Source organism: Bos mutus, chromosome 23 (genome assembly GCF_027580195.1).
Source record: "Bos mutus isolate GX-2022 chromosome 23, NWIPB_WYAK_1.1, whole genome shotgun sequence".
NCBI classification, from domain to species: Eukaryota; Metazoa; Chordata; class Mammalia; order Artiodactyla; family Bovidae; genus Bos; species Bos mutus.
The window spans coordinates 40,021,439-40,048,307 of record NC_091639.1 but is presented as its reverse complement, the minus strand read 5'-3'; the positions used below and the strand labels follow the sequence as shown (position 1 = coordinate 40,048,307).

The 26,869-nt window shown below is 44.6% G+C and overlaps 1 protein-coding gene and 1 pseudogene across 1 annotated transcript in view; one reads left to right on the top strand and one right to left on the bottom strand.

Annotated features, from left to right (window-relative positions):
• Window positions 1-2,054: 2,054 nt before the first annotated feature.
• Window positions 2,055-4,137, top strand: LOC102273973 (suppressor of cytokine signaling 5-like; annotated as a pseudogene).
• A 7,847-nt stretch (window positions 4,138-11,984) lies between these two features.
• The window catches only part of SLC26A8 (solute carrier family 26 member 8), an 81,284-nt gene continuing 66,399 nt past the window's right edge, over window positions 11,985-26,869 (bottom strand). The window contains exons 16-19 of the mRNA XM_005890509.3: window positions 21,006-21,371; window positions 14,403-14,457; window positions 14,118-14,302; window positions 11,985-12,815 (exon numbers count right to left, since the gene is read on the bottom strand). Of these exons, the coding sequence (XP_005890571.1) occupies window positions 12,396-12,815; window positions 14,118-14,302; window positions 14,403-14,457; window positions 21,006-21,371 (1,026 nt within the window). The 3' untranslated portion in view covers window positions 11,985-12,395. The remainder of the gene's footprint in view (window positions 12,816-14,117; window positions 14,303-14,402; window positions 14,458-21,005; window positions 21,372-26,869) is intronic.

Here is a 26,869-nt window from a genome sequence, read left to right as displayed (position 1 = left end):
CAATTCCAAGAGGTCCTTATTCAATTTTGTTGAAAGCAGGTAATTGGAAACCATCTGACTTGCAAAAAGATGTGTTATCCAGTCATTAAAGTTATTTACTGTCTCAATCCAAACGGCAGTATTTCAACGTATTCCTTCGTTTGGACCCTTGAGAGGTTTATACACCCTCAGCCAGTGTACCTGAGCATTTTTTGGTGGAGGGAGAGGACTTTTTGTTTGATTGCCTCACTGCTCCTTGGAAGGACAGTGATTTTTGTTCACTGCTGTATCTCCAGGGCCTAAAAGAAAAGTGTCAGATACATAGTAGGTTCTCAGTAAATTATCTTCAAGAATGTTATGAAAAAAATATCTTTTCATATGGTTCATGGGCTTCTCACGGAAAGAGTACTGGAGCGGTTTGCCATTCCCTCCTCTAGTAATCATGTATGGACGTGAGAATTGGACCCTAAAGAAAGTTGAGCGCCGAAGAGTTGGTGTTTTTGAATTGTGGTGTTGGAGAAGACTCTTGAGAGTCCCTTGAATAGCAAGGAGATCAAACCAGTTAATCCTAAAGGAAATCAAGCCTGAATATGCATTAGAAGGACTGATGCTGAAGCTGAAGTTTCAATACTTGGGCCACCTGAGGCGAACCGCTGACTCACTGGAAAAGACCCTGATGCTGGGAAAGATTGAGGGTGGGAGAAGAGGGTGACAGAGGGCAAGATGGTCGGATGGCATCACTGATTCAATGGGCATGAGTTTGAGCAAGCTCTGGGAAAGTGTGAGGGACAGGGAAGCCTGGCGTGCTGCAGTCCATGGGGTCTCAAAGAGTTGGATGTGACTTGGTGACTGAACAACAACAACAACACGAAAGAATGTAAAAACCACGGTGTCTGGGTGTGTGTATGGTGGGCAGTGGTAGGGTGTAGGTGGGGACAGGGAGAAGAGGCAGAGACACAGAGGCACTCGGTGTACTGATTTGCATTTTTCAATTTAAAGACATCAAGAAGCCACCTTTCCCCAAATGGAAGCAGCACTGAGTAAAGAGAAAGCCTCGGCAATTCAGTGGTTGGGACTTGGTGCCCTCATGTCAGAGGCCCGTATTTGATCCTTGGTGGGGGAACTAAGATCTTAAAAGCCAAATGATGCAACACCACCACCAAAAAAAAACACCTCATCTTTGGTATCTCACTTGGGGTTGAATTTCAGCTTTGACATTGAATAGCTTTGACTTTGGGCAAACTCTTGGTCTTAGAGTCTTAACCTGGATAAAAAGAATAACTGTTCCGCTCAAGGAGAGGCACTGGAGGAAATGACAATTAAATATGGTATTACCCGTCAAGTACCTGCCGCATTGCATGCACTCAGTCAACAGGCATCTTCCTTCATTTGGACTTGTTCTGAACCTTCACTGCTGCAGATGTTAAGCAATACAAGATGGTAGAGTTGAGGCTTCAGCTGGAGTCCAGGGCAGGGGGACTCCTGTGCTGTTTCCTCATCTAGGAAACGGGGGTCATAACAGCCCTGCCTCATGGGGTTGTTGTGCAGAATAATGTGCTAACTTTTGCAAAGTGCTTAGAACAGAACTTGACACACAATCAAGAGTTAATAAATGAGTGCTACCTGGGAGAGAAGGTGCACCTGATCATAGCAGAGTGGAAGAGTGGGGACCATCTGAGTTGCCCTGTCTTTATTTCTTTAATTTTGGTATTTTATTTGGCCACACTGGGTCTTCGCTGTGGCATTTGGGATCTTTGATTTTAATTGTGGCACACCAACTCTTAGTTCGGCATGAGGGGATCTATTTCCATGATCAGGGATCAAACCCAGGCCCCCTGTGTTGAGAGTCCGGAGTCTTAGCCACTGAACCACCAAGCAAGTCCCTCCCACACACTGTTAATCAGAATGTTTCAGAGGCGGGTTCTATGGAGGAATGAACACCAGTGGGGTGAGTTTCAGTGAGTATAGCAGGTTAAGGGCACCATGTGTATCTGTGGCCACAAGAACAGCATACTTCCTTCAAGGCTCCCACCGCTCCAAAGCACTGCCTGCTATTGGTCACAATCTTATAATCAATGGGTAAAGTGGGGGAAATATGGAATAACTTCCAGTCCAGGTGTCAGAATCTCTTCAGCCATGAAAGAGGAAGCTGTAGTGAAAATGTGGGCCTGAGCTCCAAGAGATGCTTGCCTGTCAAAGAGAAAAAAATCAGTATAGGAGACACTTCTCAGCCACAGAGCAGTCCCAGAAGAGGAAATGTTGCCTTACAATAGGGATTAAGCCCTTCAAAGAATTCTTCAAGGAGAAACCAAAACTGTGCCACTGAAACTCCTCAGGTTGTTGAAATAAGCATTGAAATCTATAATAATTCATGTGTCACGCCAGGAATAAGACTTGCAAGAGGAGATTTCTGCTACTGGCATGCTCCACAGGATATGTTCTGCAGAAAGCTTGGTGGAGGGAATTTCCTGGTGTCCAGTGGTTAGGACTCGGTGCTCTCATGGCCAGGGCCTGGGGTCAGTCCTTGGTTGTGAACTAAGATCCCGCAATTCTCATGGCAAAAATAAATAAAAAGGTTTGGTGGTACTCAAAGTGGACTTCAAAAGAGAGAGGGGCACAATGGCATAAGCTCTGTACGTGATATTAACGTCATTTCCAGCAGCACTATAGAAAGTCACTCTGAGACAGAAGTTGCAGGATACTGTGGGCTGGGGTTTTCCCATGAAGACTTACTAACAGTTGAATCTCCTCTTTTCTAATAAAACACACACACACACACACACACACACACACCTTTCTAGATTAATGCTTGAGAAATGTCCTTTTCCTGCTGGCTCAGGTTAAACCCCAAAATGAACTTTGAGTAAACAACACATTCCTGGAACTTCCCTGGTGGTCCAGTGACTAAGACTCTGGGCTCCCAATAGACCCCTGTTTGGGGAACTAGATCCCACATGCTGCAGCTGAGACCCAGTGCAGCCAGATAAACAAATAAATTAATCAAAAAAAAAAACCCAGCATATTCCTGTGAGCCCATATTCAGCATTTTTTGATACATTTGCTCCATCCTTGGCTTCTACAGAAGATCAAAAGGATGAGCTTAGAGAGAGAAGGCAGCTTAGTATTGAAAAAGAAGTTGATCCCCTTCCCAATGCACAAATACATGCATTTTAAGACCTTTCACATGTTAATTTGTTATATAAATGGGACCCAAAGTCAGCTCCTGGAATGACTGAAATAAATCAGAACGATTCTGCAATTTCACAAGCTAATTGTGACTCAGAAGAGGATACAACCACCCAGTGTTTACAGACACGTAGGCAGAGGCAATGTCAGGTATTAGTGTCTGGAGACAGCCATGCCCATGTTTGCAGTCAGGGAGCTTGGGATAAACAGAGTTGATTACACCAGTAAACAGGCTGATTATTTACACTGCTCTCATGCCTGATTAGCCTTCCCTGATGGCTCAGACGGTAAAGCATCTGCCTGCAATGCCGGAGACCCGGGTTCAATCCCTGGGTTGGGAAGATCCCCTGGAGAAGGAAATGGCAACCCACTCCAGTATTCTTGCCTGGAAAATCCTATGGATGGAGGAGCCTGGTAGGCCACAGTCCATAGGGTCACCAGGAGTCGGACACGACTGAGAGACTTCACTTCATGCCTGATTTGCTTTAGATTACAGGCAGTCCCTGTCACTAGTGAGTGATTGACCATTTCTAAGCAGAAGCTATTCCTGAAGAGAAACCGAAGGCCCGTTTGTGCTCAGGGGCTCAATGAAGAGTTCTCTTCTCTGTGAACCTCCATCGTGACAACAGATCCCTGCCTGCTTGAATTGAACAGTGGAATCCCAACTTTAGTTTTAACGCTCACGACCCTTACACGATTCACTGTAACAGGACTTTTGATGAAGATCTCAGTTCTTGCATGGTTTTTGAACCGTTGCTTACTATATCAGCAAACAGGACATTTTCTTTAAGGCTGCAATGTATCTGCTGTGCAGTCATCTGCAGGTGCCCCACAAATCGTGGAACTGATGGGCTCCCTTTACTTGCCCTCAGTGTTACAGGGTTTTTATTTACTTATTTATTTATATTTATTTGGCTGAGCCAGGTCTTAGTTGCAGCATGTGGGATCTTCAGTCTTCGTTGTGGCATGTAGGATCTTTAGTTGTGGCGTGTGGGATCTAGTTTCCTGACCAGGTGCTCTGTATTAGGAGTGCGGAGTCTTAGCCAGTGGACCACCAGGAAAGTCCCCTACAGGGTTTTTTTTTTAAGTGTTATTATAAACAAAGAGTTTGCTGGCTAGAATGAGAAACAGTCAAGGCCAAGTAAACTCTCTCATCCACAAGTGAAGTGAAGTCAAGTCGCTCAGTCGTGTCTGACTCTTTGCGACCCCATGGACTGTAGCCTACCAGGCTCCTCCGTCCATGGAATTTCCAGGCAAGAGTACTGGAGTGGGTCGCCATTTCCTTCTCCAGGGGATCTTCCCAACCCAGGGATCAAACCCGGGTCTCCCGCACTACAGGCAGATGCTTTACCGTCTTAGCCACCAGGGAAGCATTACTTAGATCTACTTTTACAAGCATCAAACAGTACAGCTATGCAAGCACACATATCCGTGTTAGGCTTCTTTTGTACAGTAAAAGAGCTTAGTGTTAGTACCTGTTGGACATGATTGGCTGTTACTTAGATAAACGTGGTGCCTATGGAGACGACAGAGGATAGAGCTACAGGTGTTCAGGAAGGCTTTACTAACATTTAGCTGATTTAGTTAACAGTCAGTTTTTAATAGGCTTCCCAGGTGGCACTAGTAGTAAAGAACCTGCCTGCCAATGCAGGAGACTCAAGAGACCTGGGATCAATCCCTGGGTCAGGAAGATCCTCTGGAGGAGGGCATGGCAACCTCCTCCAGTATTCTTGCCTGGGGAATCCCATGGACAGAGGAACCTGGCGGGCTATATAGTCCATAGGGTCACAAAGAGTTGAACACAACTGAAGCAATTTAGCACCCATGCATGCAAGTTTTTAATGGCTGCTCTTGGGCATTTGCTATGAAGAATCCCATTCTTACTGAAGAACAAATTATTAACACTGGATGAATATTACAACAGTGTGACTAATGTTTGAAATTTTTCTAAGAATCTTTCTATAAACTTTCAAAAGTAGCAATGTTTGTAGTTACTATAAATCAAGCTTTGGAAGCCCCCCAAAATAAAGACTGCTTTCCTTTTAGGAAAAAAAATGCTAATTTCTGGCACAAGGGCATAGTGCATTTAAGTGTTGCTGTAGTTAATACTCAGTCTCCTAGTCGCTTTCATAAAAGTTACTGTTAAGTAAACCAGATTTCTGTCAACTCCGTAGAGTTTCCTTAAATTTATGACATTGAATAAAGGACACTGGAAACAAACTTGTGGGCCTGGAGCTGCCTAGAGGGCTGAGGCCAGGTGGGAGCATCCGGCAGAGTTCCAGGTTGTTCATCTTAGTCCTTGAGAACAAGAAATGCATGCTGGGATGAGGGCATTTTAGATTTAATCAGAGCACCCACGAATTTGGTAAAGTTTTAGAGTTCTATAACTTTGGGAGTTCTAAACTACCGCACAATTGCACTCATCTCACATGCTAGTAAAGTAATGCTCAAAATTCTCCAAGCCAGGCTTCAGCAATATGTGAACCGTGAACTTCCTGATGTTGAAGCTGGTTTTAGAAAAGGCAGAGGAACCAGAGATCAAATTGCCAACATCCACTGTATCATGGAAAAAGCAAGAGAGTTCCAGAAAAACATCTATTTCTGCTTTATTGACTATGCAAAGCCTTTGACTGTGTGGATCACAATAAACTGTGGAAAATCCTGAAAGAGATGGGAATACCAGACCACCTGATCTGCATCTTGAGAAATTTGTATGCAGGTCAGGAAGCAACAATTAGAACTGGACATAGAACAACAGACTGGTTCCAAATAGGAAAAGGAGTCCGTCAAGGCTGTATATTGTCACCCTGCTTATTTAACTTATATGCAGAGTACATCATGAGAAACGCTGGGCTGGAAGAAGCACAAGCTGGAATCAAGATTTCCGGGAGAAATATCAATAACCTCAGATATGCAGATGACACCACCCTTATGGCAGAAAGTGAAGAGGAACTAAACAGACTCTTGATGAAAGTGAAAGAGGAGAGTGAAAAAGTTGGCTTAAAGCTCAACATTCAGAAAATGAAGATCATGGCATCCGGTCCCATCACTTCATGGGAAATAGATGGGGAAACAGTGGAAACAGTGTCAGACTTTATTTTTGGGGGCTCTAAAATCACTGCAGATGGTGACTGCAGCCATGAAACTAAAAGACGCTTACTCCTTGGAAGGAAAGTTATGACCAACCTAGATAGCATATTCAAAAGCAGAGACATTACTTTGCCAACAAAGGTTCATCTAGTCAAGGCTATAGTTTTTCCTGTGGTCATGTATGGATGTGAGAGTTGGACTGTGAAGAAGGCTGAGCGCCGAAGAATTGATGCTTTTGAACTGTGGTGTTGGAGAAGACTCTTGAGAGTCCCTTGGACTACAAGGAGATCCCACCAGTCCATTCTGAAGATCAGCCCTGGGATTTCTTTGGAAGGAATGATGCTAAAGCTGAAACTCCAGTACTTTGGCCACCTCATGCGAAGAGTTGACTCATTGGAAAAGACTCTGATGCTGGGAGGGATTGGGGGCAGGAGGAGAAGGGGACGACAGAAGATGAGATGGCTGGATGGCATCGCTGACTTGATGGACGTGAGTCTGGGTGAACTCGGGGAGTTGGTGATGGACAGGGAGGCCTGGCGTGCTGCAATTCATGGGGTCGCAAAGAGTCGGACACGACTGAGCGACTGAACTGAACTTTGGGAGGGAAGAATCCCTTTATTATACGACAACTCTGTGCTTTCTAGTAAAGCAAGAGAAACACTCCAGAACGTTCACAGGATTTATCGCTAGGGAATGAAAGTACAGATTTCTTTCCCTCAGTTCAGTCCAGTTCAGTGACTCAGTCGTGTCCGACTCTTTGCGACACCACAGACTGCAGCACTCCAGGCCTTCCTGTCCATCACCAACTCCCGGAGTTTACTCAAACTCATGTCCATTGAGTTGGTGATGCCATCCAGCCATCTCATCCTCTGTTGTCCCCTTCTCCTCCCGCCTTCAACCTTTCCCCGCATCAGGGTCTTTTCCAATGAGTCAGCTCTTCCCATCAGGTGGCCAAAGTATTGGAGTTTCAGCTTCAGCATCAGTCCTTCCAATGAATATTCAGGACTGATTTCCTTTAGGATGGACTGGTTGGATCTCTTTGCAGTCCATGGGACTCTCAAGAGTCTTCTTCAGCACCACAGTTCAAAAGCACAGTTCAAAACATCTTCCCCTCTACTCCCTGCTTTTCTGTATTTTATAGATGTTCATTAAAGAGTATTATTCTTACAATGAAAACTATTTTGAGGACTTCCCTGGAGGACCATTGTTTAGGATTCCACGTTTCCATCACTGGGGCCGGGGTTCATTCCCTGGGTGGGAATTAAGATCCTGCATGTTGTCTGACGCGGCCAGAAAAAAAACACAAAGAGCTATATTTCACAAAGAGTCGGACACAACTGAGTGACTTTCACTTTCACTTCAAAACTATATCCAAACGTCTCCATCAGCAGATTTTTAAGATAAGACAAAACTAATTCAAGCATGAGGTTCCTTTGATTTTGTTAAGTCCAATATTCAGAGCAGCATTCAGAGAGTTTTTAGAAAGACTGTCCCAATTTAGGGGAATAATTTAGCCCTATACAAATGATGCTCTAGTCTCACCTAACAATGCATCCAAGTCATACCTGAGGTGATCAAACTGTTTCCCAGAACAAAACTCAAGATTTTTCTTGGTGCCCACCCCAACCGGACACTTGCTCCACAGCAGATGTAGCGCCCCTGCTCATCCTTGGCCCATCGAGAACCTTGGGTTTATCCCACTTAGTCTCAACTGAGCCCGGCTCAGGTGTCATTTCTTTGCTTCTCTGACTCATTTTCTTTCTAACCCTTCCTGTCATCTATATTTCCATACTTCTCATTATCATCATCTTTTCATTTAGGAGGCATGGCACTCCCTCCCCACATGGCCTGTTTGTAAGCTTGGAGCTTCCTGAGGGGAGACATATTTTATTCATTCTTTTATCCTCATGCTTCTCATAGTGTGGTGGTTTAAAAATGGCCATAAATTATTTCCCTATAAGAAGTGGAGTATATGGGACTTCCCTGGCAGTCCAGTGGTTAAGATTTTGCCTTCCAATGAAGGAGATGTGGATTTGATCCCTGGTTGGGGAGCTAGGATCCCACATGCCTTTCAGCCAAAAAACCAAAACATAAAACAGAAGTGATATTGTAATAAAGACTTGTTAAAAAAATTAGTAGAGGTTATTTGCCCTCACACTGAATTAAGGCTGGCCTTGTCACTTTACTTTGATTAGCAGAATGTGGTGGATGACACGCTGCCTTGAGCCACCGTGTGAAGTCCAGGTACCCTTCTGGAGAAATCTTGCAGAGAAAAAGATCACCGCCTGGCCAGTTTCCAGTTCTTCCCTCCATCTCAGTAGAGACCCCACGACTTGTGAGCAAAGCCATCTTCAATTCTAGCCCCAGGCGGATCTCTAGATGACTACAGCCTCATGAATGGGCCCAGGTAAACCCAGCCCAGATTGAGGATTGTGAGCAAATATATGACTATTGTTTAAGCCACTAAATTTTGGGTCCATTGTTACACAGTAATAGATTATGGAAACATGGAGTATTTGGGATACAGTGAGCCTTCCAATAAGTATGTGTTTAATTAAATTTAATTGTAGGAGCCTGGATGGGTAAAATTAGTTTAGATGACCCTCAAGGTCCTTTTTAGCACTGAGATTCTATGATCTCAAGATTATTATGCCATCATGGATTATGGATTTTGCCATTACTTCCTGTATTTCTAGTGATAAATGAGCATTGAATATAGATGCAGTATAGTTAAGTCCTTGGGCATGTTAGTCCATTTGGGCTGTTATAACAAAATACAATAGAATGAGTGGCTTATAAATAACAGAAATTTATTTCTCACAGTTTTGGAGGCTGGGAAGTCCAAGATCAAAGTGCTGGCAGGTTAGGTGTCTGGTGGGAACCCACTTCCTAGCTCATGGATGGCTATTTCCTTGCTGTGTTCTCATAGAGTGGGAGGAGGGATCTCTCTGAGGCCTCTTATATAAGGCCAGTAATCCCATTAATAATTATAAGGGTGACCTAATTACCTCCCAAAGGCCCCATCTCCTAATACCATTATCTTGGGGATTAGGATTTCAACATATGAATTTGGGACAACACATTTAGACCATAGCATTCCATCTCTGGCTCCCCAAACTTCATGACCTTCTCACATAGCAGCAACTCAAAAGTCTAAGTGCAAAGTCTCATCTAAATATCATCTAAATAAGATATGGGTAAGATCAAGTTACAATCCATTGGGCTTTGTGATGTTTAATGGATTTAAAGACAGCTACCTAGGGCCACCTATTTTGACCAATTTTTTTCCAAACCTACTTTTCTACAGTTCTATTGATTTCACTTAGTTTTTAATACGCATTAATATAAATCATACCCCTATAATCCATTTACTGTAGAACATAGCCACTTTGAGGTCTTTTTTTTTCAGTGAAAGTGAAAAAGTCACTCAGTCGTGTCCAACTCTTTGCAACCCCATGGACTATACAGTCTATGGAATTCTCCAGGCCAGAATACTGGTGTGGGTAGCCTTTCCCTTCTCCAGGGGATCTTCCCAACCCAGGGATCAAATTGGGGTCTCCTGCATTGCAGGCAGTTACTTTACCAACTAATCCATCAGGGATTTGTGCTAAAATAATTATACTTTCAGATCTGGCCTATACTAGTTTTTTGGGCTTTAGAATTTTTCTCCAATTTCCCATGAGAGATATAAAATCTGCAATGATGACCATGCAATGAAAGTGAGCCAACCAATCCAAACCATGGCATTTTGTAAAGTTTGAAATGTCAGAATTTCAGGTGACCTGCATTTTGGAAGAAGACTCAGCCTTTGAATTGTTGCTCACTTTATTCTTTCTTTAATGCTGAACTATTTACAATCAGTTGACCATTTTTATTCTTATTTTGGGTGGGGATGGATGCTATGGGTTTATAGAGAATGTTCTTTAAAGATAGACTGTAGTCCAAGCATCAGGTTGGTCATTCTGAGGTCATGCATGAAAGTCAATTTTTAGCTCTGTTGCAGTTATAACAGAAAGAACCAAAGTCTAAACTCTACCAGTGTCAGAAGCCAGGTCAGAAAGACCTTCCGCTGATGGAAATGTGGGCATGAAAGGGAGCTGGGATGAGAGGGCAGCCATTCACAGAAACTGGGCTCTCCATGCACTTCCTAGTCTCCTGTTTTAAATGTGAAATGTTTTCTTGGTTTTGAAACGTTTCTGTGCCTGTTCCTGCCACAGTTCAATGTTCCTGACAGTTCATTCCTGGTCTGACCCAGTTTCTGGTTGAACCCTTGGGGCCATGGTAATCACCCTGAGGCTCCACCTGTGGGTGTCCCTGAGTGCCCAGCTTCTGTACTTACCCACGGTCACCACTCTTGGTCACCCGTCTGGTTCTGCTTTCCTAGCAGTCATTGGGCCCTGCTTTAAGTCTCTCTCGTCTATCCGATGCAAGGCCATATGCCATCACCATAGGAAGAGCTTCTGTGATAGATGCTTTGAGAGGACCTCTTTGAGAGGACCTGCACCCAAGATAGGTACAGGTCCTCCTGATGTTATGCCCTCTGGGTTTCTGGTATTTTATCTTCAGGGTACTTATCACAATTTATAATTATTTTTGTCATCTATACTGCTTGTTTTGTGTCTTCAGCACTTGGGACCATGGTTGGCACATAGTAGGAGTTCAGTAAATGTGCTGAGTAAACAGGAACAAACGAAGCTTGTGACTTGGGCTCCCACCTCTTTTAAGGTTGTCTATGATTGTATATGACCTTGGGCTAGTTACAAAACTTATGTCTCACTTTATACATGTGTCAGGTAGGGAGGGATATTACTATTTTACTTAGCCCACAGTTGGGGTGCTGTAGCAGATGCTTAATGTCTGCAGAATGAGTAAATGCACCTGCTAGCTCTGTGATAAGAGACACACTTTAAAAAGTATTTCTTTCATCTAACAGGTGAGAGAAGTTGATTATCTAAGCAAGAGGAATCTTGTTTACTGAGTGGGAAATAAAATTCAGTATTCCATATGCCTTTGCCCAGGAGATTATATTTCTCTTCAGGTTGTACCTTAATACTAGACTTTTTTAATGGAGGAGGGGAAATTTTCTTTAATGAATTTGGACCAAACTAGTGACTTGATTGACTTTCTCCATTCCTAAGGAGTTTGTGTCTGTCACAGATTTTAACTGAATTTGGCCCACTGACAGTACAGATTCTAGATTGCCTGTATCTTAAAAACCTGTAAGAAAGAAGTAATGGTGAAGGTAATCTGAAGACCACGGAGAGTTGTATAGAGCTAACATTCACATCAGGTGGTCCAGTTTATTGGCCTTCTGAAACTGTCAAGATCCTGACCTTGGAGTGATGGCAAAACTGTTTTCAGCTTAACAGTTCTTTGTACTACAGGCCTTCACAGGCTGGCCTGACTTAACCTGCCTATTTCCCCCAGTACAGTGGAGATAGTAGAGTGTCAGTCGCTCAGTCGTGTCCGATTCTCTGTCCATGGAATTTTCCAGGCAAGAATACTGGAGTGGATTGCCATTTCCTACTCCAAGGGATCTTCCCAACCCAGGGATTAGAACCTGAGTCTCCTACATTGCAGGTGGATTCTTTCACATCTCAGCCACCAGGGAAGCCACAGTGGAGATAACTTACATATAAAGTACAGATGCTACGCAGTTTTTCTTTCCATTGCTCCTTTCTTCCTGTGTACCCACTTCTGGAATTTCTTCCCCCTGACATTTTCTTCAGCATATAGAATTCAGAGAAGAGAGAAGATGCAGGAAGGGTCCAGATATAACTAGAGTTATGTATTTTATTTGAGCCTCATCTCTTTGGAGGAAGGGGAACAGAGATGAGGGGAATAAGTTAGAGGTGGTCTGAAAAAAAATCTCAAGGGTGAGGGGTATGAAGAAGGAAGTCCTCAGTGGAACCTCTGGTGAAGATGAGATGAAGTGAGCCTGGATAAGGAATTCAGAGATAATTCTTGGTTGGTTAGCATTGTGATCTGGGAGTGCGATCCCAGTGCTGAGCACGGAAGGAGGCCAGCAGGTGGAGGAGTCACCAAGCAAGTACTGCTAGTTTGTAAGTAACCTGCATCTCCGGGCCAAGTGGCCCTGTTTGGGTGGGGAGGATTTGCCAAGGAAATGTGATGCCTTACTCCTAGATCTCCAAGGCATCCTCACTGGTGTCAGCCTTGGATGTATATGGTTTCACATTTTGATGTCTCCTGTCTACTGACTGTGTCCTAGCCTGAGTCTGAGCTGGGGATCTGGGAATTATAGCCCTAAACAGAGACCAGTACTTCTGCCTATTCGGCTTGGGACTGGCCTCTGGCTCAGGCTCGAGCTCTGTCTCTTGATCCAGCTCGGATTCAGGCTCCAGCTCTGACTCAGGCTCCACCTCACGATCCAGGTCTAGGTCCAGATCCAGCCCATGGTCTTTAGACATCTGTATCGTGGAATATAGATCCAAGTCTGATTCCTCCTCCATCTCTGGGTCTGGGAGTAAGGAGAAGCCTGGACTTTTACTTCTGGGGGCTTCTATAAGACTTCTGTTTGTTTTATGTCTTGATTCTTCTTTCTGAAATACACACAGTTAGATGGGTTAAAACTTCCCAAGTACATTTAATTTTTGAACAGTCAAGGAATTTCAGAATATAGTAGGACTTAATGTACCAGAAAGCACGGGTTCCTGGCAAAGTAGAAAATATTTCTGGCCTAAATTTGCTTTTCATCTTCTTGGCACTCTCTAGTTTCCCAGTTACTTACTATGCTTCAGGCTCCATTAATCCATAACCTCCAACTTCTCTAGTTTTTCTAAGCCAGCCTGGATTTCATGATCATCCAGTTAAACAACTGTGGTCTTGTCAGCATTCCCGAATGTCTTGTCTTCTTGATTTTACTTGTCTTTCCAACCCCCTAATGTATAGTATGTCCCCTACATACAAACCAAGTTGCGAGCTTCCAAAGATGTGAATGCACATCTGGTTCCAGCAAGGAACCAGAACCTCTGCCTGTCAATGTTAGGCATGAGTGACATTGCAGCTTGCCCTCCATCTCCTATTGCTGACGATCCTTCAGCTCTACCATCTCCCACCTCTTTTCCCTGCCTCCAGTCAGTAACTCTTCTTACCTGTTCACTCGATGCCAGCCCCTGGATGCCAGCTGTTGTCCTGTACTATTGTACTTTGCAAGGTACTGTAAGACTTGAAATGTTTATTTTTTTGTGTTTGTTTTTATGTGTTATTTGTGTGGAAAGTATTATAAACCTATTACAGTACAGTACTATACAGCCAATTGTGTTACTTGGGTACCTAGGCTAGCTTTGTTGGACTTATGAACGCACTCTGGGAGCAGAACTCATTTGTATGTAGGGGACTTAGTATAATCCCTGGCACTGCGTGTAAGGCCCTTCATGACCTGGACCCTTGCTGTCTTCTTCAGCTTTGCATCTGTCCATAATCCCTACCTTTTGCTCTAGTCATAAATAGACTGACAGATCTTTACGTCTGGAAGTTTGTCAGTTTTATTATTCATCCCAAGGGTAGGGTAGGGGCATAGCTAAGGGAGATATTTAAAATAGGTATTAACCGGTAAGGCACTGGCAGTAACCGAGCTTGCTGTGAAAGGATTCTCGAGGCCCCTTCTGGGTGGGGTAACCCTTCTGCGGTTGGGAAAGGATCCTGAATGACATGCAGATGTCATGGCAGTGTGGGAACCTGGGGACCAGGTTGACTGCTCTTTACCAATTGGTAAGGGAACCCTCCAGCATCTCACATTCTGGGACAGCCACACTCAAACCTGCCCCGCACATTGCTCATCTCTCTCTAATTAGACATTCCCCCTACCTCCCCCCAACTCCCGTTGCCTCACATCATCCAACCTTGTCTGTCTCTGAGAAGGTTTCCTGTATGACAGTCTCTGATTCGTCCACACTTAACTCGGAGGACTCTGGCAACTTCCTTGACAAAGCAAATAGCACAGCATCGTGGAGGGTGAGGAACAGCTGGGCCTTAGTGATGCCAGCGTCAAAGAAATCATTCTTCTCAAGTGACCTGACCACAAAAGCTACAAACCAAACCAGGAACATACACAGGGTCAGACACCTGGGGAGGAGAGGACCCAGGATTCAAAACGCAGCCCTCTGCCTGGGAGGAGGGATACTCACAGTGACACCCTGCAATGAGCACCAAGATGTTGGCGTTTTGGAAAGCGCTGAACATCTGTGGGGAGAGAGTAAAGCAGTGATAGAGGTCTTCACACTCAGGAGAGGACAGGGCCTTTGAATTCGCTGAATTTTCCAATCTCTTTGGTCATTCACTTGTCTGGGGTATATGTACCTCATACCCATTCAGCTCTGTAAACATTTGATGAGCAAACTGCTATAGGCCAGGAAATGGCCAAAATGCCAGGAACACAGAAGAGAATCAGATGATCTCGTGCAGGGTGGGGAGTGAGAGGGAGGGTTGTCCGTGACCTGAAGTGGGGAAACAGTTCACATAAAGAGATAGTGTTCAAGTGAAGATGGTGCTAGGCTAGACATGGGCACAGGCGTGACAGGGACACACTGGATGGTCCTCACAAACAACCACAACTTGGTATTATTGCTTAGTGTTTGCACGTGACTCCCTTCTCTCTGGAGTTCACTGGACAGAGGTGGCAAGTTCTGGCCCAGAGATGGTCAAGCGACGCAGTTGGGAACGGTATTCAGGGACCCTCAGGGTCATATTCAGAACTGCTCTGCAAACCTGTATTTGAATTTAATAAAACATCAGATACTTAACTTCAGATGAATAAACATCAAATACTGACCTCAAGTATATATTTCAGCCTATGCACACACACAAACACACACATACATACACACATTCATATGCTCTGGGACTATAAATCTTAATGTTCAACTCAAAACAAGTCACCACGAACCTTAATACTCTAAGACTCAACAGGTTCTAACCCTGGGGCCTAAGTTGAAGTGTCAAAAGAAACAAAATAGACAGACTCTGCTTCTTTCACTACCAGGAAGAAATAAGAAAGTCATTCTTGATCAAATGGTAAATCACAGAGTGATTTGGTAAAGAGCTACCATAGACAGACTCTAGATGACAAGCAGTGGGAGATTCAAATCTCATGAATGTAGCTGAGGAATTCCCTGGTGATCCAGTGATTAAGAATCTGCCTTGCAATGCAGGGGACATGGGTTTGATCCTTGGTTCAGGAAGATCCTACGTGCTGTGGGGCAACTAAGCCCATGTGCCACAAGTACTGAACCCAAGCTCCGGAGCCTGTGAGCCGCAACTACTGAAGCCCATGCGCCTAGAGCCCATCCATGCTCTGCAACGAGAAAAGCCACTGCAATGGCTTTTAAGTTCCAGCACTGAAAGTTCTTTGCACTTGTTGAGGCCCTTGCACCTCAATAAAGAGTAGCCCCTACTCACCACAACTGAAGAAAGCTTACGCTCAGCAGTGAGGACTCAGTGCAGCCAAAAGTGAACAAATAAATAAAAGTTTTTTAAAAAAGGAGCTTGAATGGAGTAATTATCTCTAATAAGATCAACCACTGGGATTTTTCCTAAGGAGTTTTAGTTATCAATTATGAAGTAAACAAAGTGATGATTTCCTCCAACAAAGCAGTATAGAGCAAAACAAACAGCACAGAGTTAGGGAGGACAAAGAACGGCTGGGCCTTGGTGATGCTGCTGCTGCTGCTGCTAAGTCGATTCAGTCGTGTCCGACTCTGTGCAACTCCATAGATGGCAATCCACCAGGCTCCCCCGTCCCTGGGATTCTCCAGGCAAGAACACTGGAGTGGGTTGCCATTTCCTTCTCCAATGCATGAAAGTGAAAAGTGAAAGTGAAGTCCCTCAGTTGTGACCCCAGGGACTGCAGCCTACCAGGCTCCTCCTTCCATGGGATTTTCCAGGCAAGAGTACTGGAGTGGGGTGCCATTGCCTTCTCCTTGGTGACGCTAGCATCAAAGAAATCACTCCTCTCAAATGCCCTGACTAAAGAAGCTACAAACCAAACCAGAAACAAACACAGGGTCAGACCTCTGGGGAGTAACTTGCAATTTTTTAAAGTGTGAGAGTGCGCGGTGAGTCTCTGACAGCTGCAGAGTTAAGGTGCCTGACGCGACCTGGGGCAGAGAGTCATCAACATAGGCCAGGTGTGGAAGGGTCATGCCAAGGACCAGACCATATGGTGCCTCCACAAAAATGAAAGACGAGAGAGAGGGGGAGGAGAGGATGGCACAGCTACAGAACAGGGGGAAGAGTGATATCAAGTCAGAGGCTCTAAGTTCCAGCGCTGGACAGGTCCCTTCCTGGCTGTGAGCCCAGGACTCTTAGGGGGAAATATAGCTTGTCTCTCAGGGCTGTTGTGAGAACTAAATGAAACAGTGTATATAAATGTGCTCAGCTCAGTCTGGCATGTAAGAGACATTCAATAATGTAAGGTCAATGAAATCTAAAGTTACAACTACAGTGTAAGAGTGGGAGAAGAGAACACAGCCCAAATTTACTATAACCTCAAAAACGACAGAATGATCTCTCTTCGTTTCCAAGGCAAACCATTCAATATCACAGTAATCCAAGTCTAAGCTTCTTCAGTAACGCTGAAGAAGCTGAAGTTGAACGGTTCTATGAAGACCTACAAGACGTTTTAGAACTAACACCCAAAAAAGATGTCCTTTTCATTATAGGGGACTGGAATGCAAAAGTAGGAAGTCAAGAAACACCTGGAGTAACAGGCAAATTTGGCCTTGGAATACGGAATGAAGCAGGGCAAAGACTAATAGAGTTTTGCCAAGAAAATGCACTGGTCATAGCAAACACCCTCTTCCAACAACACAAGAGAAGACTCTACACATGGACATCACCAGATGGTCAACACTGAAATCAGATTGATTATATTCTTTTCAGCCAAAGATGGAGAAGCTCTATACAGTCAACAAAAACAAGACCAGGAGCGGACTGTGGCTCAGATCATGAACTCCTTACTGCCAAATTCAGACTTAAATTGAAGAAAGTAGGGAAAACCACTAGACCATTCAGGTATGACCTAAATCAAATCCCTTATGATTATACAGTGGAAGTGAGAAATAGATTTAAGGGCCTAGATCTGATAGATAGACTGCCTGATGAACTATGGACTGAGGTTCGTGACATTGTACAGGAGACAGGGATCAAGACTATCCCCATGGAAAAGAAATGCAAAAAAGCAAAATGGCTGTCTGGGGAGGCCTTACAAATAGCTGTGAAAAGAAGAGAAGCGAAAAGCAAAGGAGAAAAGGAAAGATATAAGCATCTGAATGCAGAGTTCCAAAGAATAGCAAGAAGAGATAAGAAAGCCTTCCTCAGTGATCAATGCAAAGAAATAGAGGAAAACAACAGAATGGGAAAGACTAGAGATCTCTTCAAGAAAATTAGAGATACCAAGGGAATATTTCATGCAAAGATGGGCTCGATAAAGGACAGAAATGGTATGGACCTAACAGAAGCAGAAGATATTAAGAAGAGATGGCAAGAATACACAGAAGAACTGTACAAAAAAGATCTTCATGACCCAGATAATCACGATGGTGTGATCACTGACCTAGAGCCAGACATCCTGGAATGTGAAGTCAAGTGGGCCTTAGAAAGCATCACTATGAACAAAGCTAGTGGAGGTGATGGAATCCCAGTTGAGCTATTTCAAATCCTGAAAGATGATGCTGTGAAAGTGCTGCACTCGATATGCCAGCAAATTTGGAAAACTCAGCAGTGGCCACAGGACTGGAAAAGGTCAGTTTTCATTCCAATCCCAAAGAAAGGCAATGCCAAAGAATGCTCAAACTACCGCACAATTGCCCTCATCTCACACGCTAGTAAAGTAATGCTCAAAATTCTCCAAGCCAGGCTTCAGCAATACATGAACTGTGAACTTCCTGATGTTCAGGCTGGTTTTAGAAAAGGCAGAGGAACCAGAGATCAAATTGCCAACATCCACTGGATCATGGAAAAAGCAAGAGAGTTCCAGAAAAACATCTATTTCTGCTTTATTGACTATGCCAAAGCCTTTGACTGTGTGGATCACAATCAACTGTGGAAAATTCTGAAAGAGATGGGAATACCAGACCACCTGATCTGCATCTTGAGAAATTTGTATGCAGGTCAGGAAGCAACAGTTAGAACTGGACATGGAACAACAGACTGGTTCCAAATAGGAAAAGGAGTCCGTCAAGGCTGTATATTGTCACCCTGCTTATTTAACTTATATGCAGAGTACATCATGAGAAACACTGGACTGGAAGAAACACAAGCTGGAATCAAGATTGCCGGGAGAAATATCAATAACCTCAGATATGCAGATGACACCACCCTTATGGGAGAAAGTGAAGAGGAACTCAAAAGCCTCTTGATGAAAGTGAAAGAGGAGAGTGAAAAAGTTGGCTTAAAGCTCAACATTCAGAAAATGAAGTTCATGGCATCCGGTCCCATCACTTCATGGGAAGTAGATGGGGAAACAGTGGAAACAGTGTCAGACTTTATTTTTTGGGGCTCCAAAATCACTGCAGATGGTGACTACAGCCATGAAATTAAAAGACGCTTACTCCTTGGAAGGAAAGTTATGACCAACCTAGATAGCATATTCAAAAGCAGAGACATTACTTTGCCAACAAAGGTCCGTCTAGTCAAGGCTATGGTTTTTCCAGTGGTCATGTATGGATGTGAGAGTTGGACTGTGAAGAAAACTGAGCGCCAAAGAATTGCTGCTTTTGAACTGTGGTGTTAGAAGACTCTTGAGAGTCCCTTGGACTGCAAGGAGATCCAACCAGTCCATTCTGAAGGAGATCAGCTCTGGGTGTTCTTTGGAAGGAATGATGCTAAAGCTGAAACTCCAGTACTTTGGCCACCTCATGCGAAGAGTTGACTCATTGGAAAAGACTCTGATGCTGGGAGGGATTGGGGCCAAGAGGAGAAGGGGATGACAGAGGATGAGATGGCTGGATGGCATCACTGACTCGATGGTCGTGAGTCTGGGTGAACTCCGGGGGTTGGTGATGGACAGGGAGGCCTGGCGTGCTGCGATTCATGGGGTCGCAAAGAGTTGGACACGACTGAGCGGCTGAACTGAACTGAAAATGGGGCAGTCCCAAAGATAAGCTATAATCAAGTATATCTGAGTCTACAAATGGAGTTGGGGGGGCGGTGGAAGGGAGAGGGTCTCATGGATGGGAAAACTCTTAATGTAAACCTCTTCTCAGCCTCTCATTTCATAGATGAGGAAACCAAGACCCAATACAATTTAATAAGTTACCTTGGGTCCAGTGGACAGGGGGTGGCAGTCAAGCCAGGACAGAGCACACATCCACAGACCACTTTCTGCTATGACAAGCTTCCTATTGCCTTAGACCAAAGAGGAGCTGGATTCACTTAAAACAGAATCATATTTGCTTGGGAATAATAAATAGGATAAAATATTTATAAATATTTTGTTACATAGAATTTGAGCATAAAAGAAGGAAAGTCAGCTGAAGGAGCAGCTCTCAAAAAAAAAAAAAAAAAGGTGGGTGCAGTCAGAGCTGGGAAGCGAGTGGATTCAGGATATGTGAAACTGAGCCAGCAGGAGCAATAGCGAGAGAGAAAGAAAAGAGAAAAGCTGCCTGAGAAAAAGATACTTATGAGATTTTAAAATTGGAATATGATTGCTTTACAATGTTGCATTAGTTTCTGCTGTACAATGAAGTGAATCAGCTATATGTATAATACATCCCCTCTCTCTTGGACCTCCCTTCTACTCTCCCTGCACCCACCCTCTAGGTCATGACAGAGCACGGAGCTGAGCTCCCTGTGCTTTATTGGCAGGTTCCCACTAGCAGCTTCCCACAGCACTATTTTGTGCTTGCTGTGTGCTGTGCTTAGTTGTTCAGTTGTGTCCGACTCTTTGCGACCCCGTGGACTGTAGCCCACAGGCTCCTCTATCCATGGGGATCCTTCAGGCAAGAAGAGTGGATGGCCATGCCCTTTTCCAGCGGATCTTCCCAACCCAGGGATCAAACCCAGGTATCCTACACTGCAGGTGGATTGTTCACCATCTGAGCAACCAGGAAAACCCATTTTGTGCTTATGAGACATTAAACAATAAAAACAGTATGGTTGGTTGTGCCCCTAAACTGTCCGTATTTGTACAAGAAGGAGAGAAATGAAAACTGTCTGAGAAACGAGACGGTGGGAGAGAAATCAGGACTCAGGGAACACTGCTTTTGAAGGAAAAATCTTTCCTGCCTTTTTCACCCAAAGAGGCAGGCAATGAAGAGGGAACCGGGGAAGATCCTTATGGGTCTGGACTTGGGTACTGGACTGGGCAACCTCACACTTGATGTGTCACTTCATCACAACTTCTTCAAACCTCCTGAGTACCTTTTAGAGCAGCTGAATAATAGAGAATTCTGTGTGAACTCTTTTCTGTAGCATTTGAACCTATTCCTTGAAATTTTTTGTAGCTAACTCCCAGGATGTGCCGGGAGTTGCTGGGCATGGCACAGATCGTTGTTTCAATGGTGTTAAGAGTTTTCTGATTTTTAGTCCTTGAGAAACAACATGCCATGCTTAGGGAACCAACCCTTGTTTAGTAAATCAGAGTTGCTTCATTTTCTTTTTATTCTGGTTGACCTTAAACTGTCTTTGGTATGCAAGTTTCTAGTGGCCTAGGAGTCACAGAGCGGCTGATCAGTGACTAACAGGACTCAGTCAGGGATCAGAGCTCTTGTGAACACCTCCTTAGTACTTACCTGTCTTAATACAACCAAAGCCCGTGCGTCCACAAGATGTACCATGGAGAAGTCCAAGATGATGGTGTGGATGCTGGGTAGAATAGTTGAAGTCGAGTAAGGCAGGAGTTTTGTAGCCCTGACCTGAGTATCAGAAGCCTCAGGGAGTGTGATCGTCATGCTCCTGGAGGGGTCATCAGAAAGCCAAACTTTCTCCACCTCCTCATAGTTTGGGTTTCTCTGAGATGAGGAAGATGTTATGTACGGTACTTGGTCTTCAGACATAGTTTGGGCTGTGTTCATGCTCTCAAAACGTGAGCAGCGGACCAGGTTAATGAAGGAGGACTCTCGGCCCCGTTGAACTTCATATCGTTCTGTGTAAATAACCTGGGACAACAGAGTTAGGGGAGGACTATGATAAGACTCCAATAAGGCTGGAAGTATTTGCAACTATGCTGTTTCTATCTACTAATTCACTTCCCTTGCTCTTGGAAAACTCTTAGAAAACACAGACCACGCACTATACCTTTCTCCTTAGATATTTCATTGTCACTTCTAGCTTGTGACTAAAACCATATTGATCTTTTTCTTAACTGGAGGATAATTGCTTTACAATATTATATTGGCTTCTTCCATACAACAACGTGAATTAGCCACAAGTAGTATACACATCCCCTCCCTCTTGAATCTCCCTCCCTCAGTCCATCCCATCCCTCTAGGTTGTCACACAGCACAGTGTTGAGCTCCCCGTGCTATCCAGCAGCTTCCCATTAGCCATCTGTTTACGCATGGGCTTTCCTGGTGGCTTAGTGGTAAAGAATCTTCCTGCCAAGCAGGAGATGCAAGTTCGATCCCTGGCTTGGGAAGATCCCCTGGAGAAGGGAATGGCTACCCACTCCGGTATTCTTGCCTGGGAAATCCCATGGACAGAGGAGCCTGATGGGCTACAATCTATGGGGTCACAAGATTCGGACACAAGCTACTAAACAACAATGTATATAAAGCCACATTCATCTTCCCTGATCCTCACCACTCACAGCATCCCCCTCCCCCCCCACCAACTTCCCCCACATGCATCAGCGACATTATCATTGTCCTAGTGATGCTAAATCACTTCAGTCGTGTCCGACTCTGTGCGACCCCATAGACGGCAGCCCACCAGGCTCCCCCGTCCCTGGGATTCTCCAGGCAAGAACACTGGAGTGGGTTGCCATTTCCTTCTCCAATGCATGAAAGTGAAAAGTGAAAGCAAAGTCACTCAGTCATGTCCGACTCTTAGCGACCCCATGGACTGCAGCCCACCAGGCTCCTCTGTCCGTGGGATTTTCCAGGCAAGAGTACTGGAGTGGGGTGCCATTGCCTTCTCCGTGTCCTAGTGAGCCAGACTTTAAATAATCTTTATTCTTTTCCCTCATCCCTGGGTTCTAATTAGTCTCCAGCACCTACTATAACTTTGAAGTATTGGATTATAACTGCTTATGGAAAAGTTGAACAAACTTTTTGGCCAAACCAGTATTTCTTCCATCAGTCCCTTTTCTCAACCCTCCTTCTTTTATCAGTGAAACTGTTGTCTGTCAAACTTCCTCAAGAAGACAGAAGTTCCTAAAGCATGGCTGTATTTACCTTCCACTCCAAACACGACTGAGCGACTTCACTTTCACTTTTCACTTTCATGCATTGGAAGAGGAAATGGCAACCCACTCCAGTGTTCTTGCCTGGAGAATCCCAGGGATGGCGCGGCCTGGTGGGCTGCCATCTATGGAGTCGCACAGAGTCGGACACGACTGAAGCGACTTAGCAGCAGCAGCAGCAGCCTCTTACCCTCCTAATGGGCCTGGGGTGCTTGGAGTTGCTTAAGGACAGAACCAAGCCTCAGGAATACAATGGTAAGAAAGAGGTGAATGTTGACTCTGCGGTCATGGCGGCCAGATTCTACCTGGGGAGAGGGCACATGTCCATTTAAAGGATGAGTAAAAACCTATAAAGGAAATCTTAAAGGAAATCAACCCTGAATACTCATTGGAAGGATTGATGCTGAAGCTGAAGCTCCAATACTTTGGCCCACCTGATGCAAACAGCTGACTCATTGGGAAAAAAAACCCTGATGCTTGGAAAGATTGAAGGCAGAAGGAAAAGAGGGCAACAGAAGACGGGATGGTTGGATGGCATCACCAATGCAATGGACATGAACTTTGGCCAACTCCAGGAGATGGTGAGGAACACGGAAGCCTGGTGTGCTGCAGTCCATGGGGTCTCGAAGAGTTGGACAGAACTTGGCAACTGAGCAAAAACAGCAATCTATACGGACAAGAACTGGAAGCCATGTGGGAAAGTGAAGAATTTGTTTGCTACAGAAGTATACGTTGGGATGATGTTTCTTCAAGAAAAATCTGTTCTGATAATGCTGCTTGTGAGATAAACTTTAAAAATAGGGAAAAATGTAAAGATAACAATACATGATAGTATATATTGTATTTCTAAAAATGGTGTGGACAAGTGATAATATTACAGTTCCAAGAAGAGAGATGTTCCCCAAGTCTTGACAGTCACTGAGGCCAGGCCTTGGGGGGGACAGCTGACGGTGGGGTTCAGTGGTGGGGAGATTCAAGGTTCTCCAGGCAGAATAAACCTCTGAGGGACTTCCTGGGTGGTCCAGTGGCTAAGACTCCACTCTCCCAATGCAGGGGCCCTGGGTTCTATCCTTGGTCAGGGAACTAGATCCCACACGCTGCAACTAAGAGTTCACGTGCTGCAATGAAGACCCAGTGCAGCCAAATAAATACTAAAAAATAAACCTCCGAGAGCCTCCCCACTTCTCTCCATCTGCTCTACACTCTTTCAAGAGTTTTCACAATCCGCTCCCTCTGGGTCTGCCTGAACTTACGGCCCAGGCCAAGCTTCTTACTCTTGATGTGCTTGTGATCAGTAGTTCAGTCGTGTCTGACTCTTTGCGATCTTTTGGACTGTAGCCTGCCAGGTGGCTTTGTCCATGAGATTTTTCAGGCGCCCCCCCCTCCAAAAAAAAAAAAAAAAAAACTGGAGTGTTTGGGCATCTTCCCAACCCAGGGATCGAACCCATGTCTCCTGCATTTCAGGAGGATTCTTTACTGCTGAGCCTTTGGGGAAGCCCCTATTCTGACAACCCCATGCTCACTTTTACCTCAGTGTTTCTGCCCAAGCCTATTCATGGACTGGGAGTCCTCTTTTTTCCTACCTGACGTAAATCCAATTTTCTCTCTCCTGCCCGGCTTAAGTCCATTACTACCGTGATGTTTCCCTGCCTTTTTGAGTTCATGCCCATCTTTCTTCACCTGAAGTCTCAGAATTGTTAGAATACAGACACACAATTTAGAATATAGCAATATGCTGCATGGTGTGCTTCACCACCCTATTTTCATCACCACTACTTTTTGTGCTATCAAGAAAGAAATAAAACACTGCAAATTATAATATTGCCATTGATTATATGATACATCTAAATTTCAGAGATGGGAAATAATGTATATTTTTGGACAGATATAATACAATAATAACCTTAAGTGTCACATTAATAGAGTGTTGTCTCTCCAGTTTGTTTCTTTTTTTGGCCAGACAGCACAGCTTGTGGAATCTGAGATCCCTGATCAGGGATTGAACCTGGGCCCACAGCAGTGAAAGCACAGAGTCCTAACCACTGCACTGCCAGGGAATTCCCTCAGTTGACTTAAAATTCCATGAATTGCTCCAAAATAACCCTGTGATTTTGATGGGTTATAGGTGGGTAGGGGTATTGATGACATGATTGAATATGATGTGATATATCTTAAAGTGGTTGGTGGGTACACAGAGGCTCATTATATTTGTTTCTACTTTTGTATTCGTTCAGATTTTTCCATGAAAAACTTTTAAAATAAAGAACAACCCAAGTGAACCTTGAGGACATTATGCTAAATGGAATAAGCCAGTTGCAAAAAGACAAATACTGTATGATTCCACTTATATGAGGTATCTGGAATAGTCAAATTCATGGAAGCAGAAAGTCTAATGGTGGTCGCCAGGGTCTGGAAAGGAGAGGAAGTGCCAAGTGGGTCAGAGTTCCAGTTCTGGAGATATACGGTGGTAATGATTGCACAACAAGGTGAATGTATTTAACACTACTGCACTGTACACTGAAAAATGGTTCAGATGCTGGATGTTATGTTATCTGCTTTACACCACAATTAAGAAGAAAGACCTGGAGGCAGAGGCCGCTAAACATTTGGTTTGCTTTTCCACAGTGTCATAGTTCTGGGTACCCTAGTATAAGCCCAACAAATACTAGATGATTGTACCCTACTCTAAAATATATTCTCTGATGCCTTATCAACACTCTCTACCATATTCAGTGCAATGTGGATGCAAAATAAAAATCAGAGACAGTGTTAATTCTACTAGTAGAGTTAGTCCTCTTGGCAGAGAAGTTGGTATTTTCCAGGAGCTCAGGAGAAGTATGCTCCATTCAGCTGTATGGGAATGCAAATGGGCTTCCCCGGGTGGCTCAGTATCCACCTGCCAAAGCAGGAGACGCAGGAGATGTGGGTTCAATTTCCGGAATGGGAAGATCCCCTGGAGAAGGAAATGGCAACCCACTCCAGTATTCTTGCCTGCTGCTGCTGCTGCTGCTGAGTCACTTCAGTCGTGTCCGACTCTGTGCGACCCCATAGTTGGCAGCCCACCAGACTCCCCTGTCCCTGGGATTCTCCAGGCAAGAACACTGGAGTGGGTTGCCATTTCCTCCTCCATTCTTGCCTAGAAAATCCAGTGGACAGAGGAGCCTGATGGGCTACAGTCCATGCTGCATCACAGACACACACACACACACACACACACACACACACAAGTGCATGCTCTGTATTTGTCGGTGCCCATGTGAGGAGGGGGATGGGAAATGTGTGTGTGTGCATGTGTGTGTGTGTGTGTGTGTAGATACAGCTGCCGCTCCAGGGTGTAGGCACACATGAAATCCTCAAAGATGGAAATGAACAGCCCTGCTCTGGGGAAAAGGAATATTTAGACCAAGTCTGAGTTGGAAATGAATGAGCACTTTAACTCAGCCACTAGAATAATCTTCTGAAGCATGTCTTCTTCTCCGCCCTCCCCATGACATCATCATTTCCCTGGTCACAGGGTGATATTAGGAGACCCTGACAGACCCTTGGGAACCCCAGCCAGTTTGACCCTGCCCTTGACCCTGCTGCAGATTAGGAAACAATCTTTCAATCACTCGTTCTCAGAAATCTACAGCCAGGGAGCTAAGATTAAAGTCAAGGAAAACAGGGACAACCAGGGAACTGGTGACAATCTCAACAAGCAGACTGCTCTGAGCTCATATAAGTCACTGGTCGTTGAGAAGGGAGTCAGAACTTGAGACATCTCCCACCTCCTACTCTCAGGGCAAGATCTGACCTGAAAGGGAACCTCTGTCTCCATTTCTGAGTAGAAATGGATATTTCTGATTATTCATGGTTCATCTATGAGTTAAAATCCCTGGAGGGGTTTAGATTTTCTTCTCTTTCTTTTTTTAGAAAACTATTAGTGTAGGGCTTCCCTGGTGGTACAGTGGATAAGAATCCGCCTGCCAATGGAGGGGTCACTGGTTCGATCACTGGTCCGGGAAGATCCCACCTGCCACAGGGCAGGAAGCCCATGCGCCACATCTGCTGAAGCCCGTGTACCCTAAAGTCTGTGGTGGTTGGTGGTTTAGTCGCTAAGTAGTGTCCGACTCTTGGGATCCCATGGACTGTAGTCCACCAAGGATTCTCCAGGCAAGAACACTAGAGTCTGTGCTCCGCAACAAAGGAAATCAACGAGAAGCCTGTGCGCTGGAGAGTAGCCGCGTGCTGCAACTAGAGAAAATCTGCTCACAG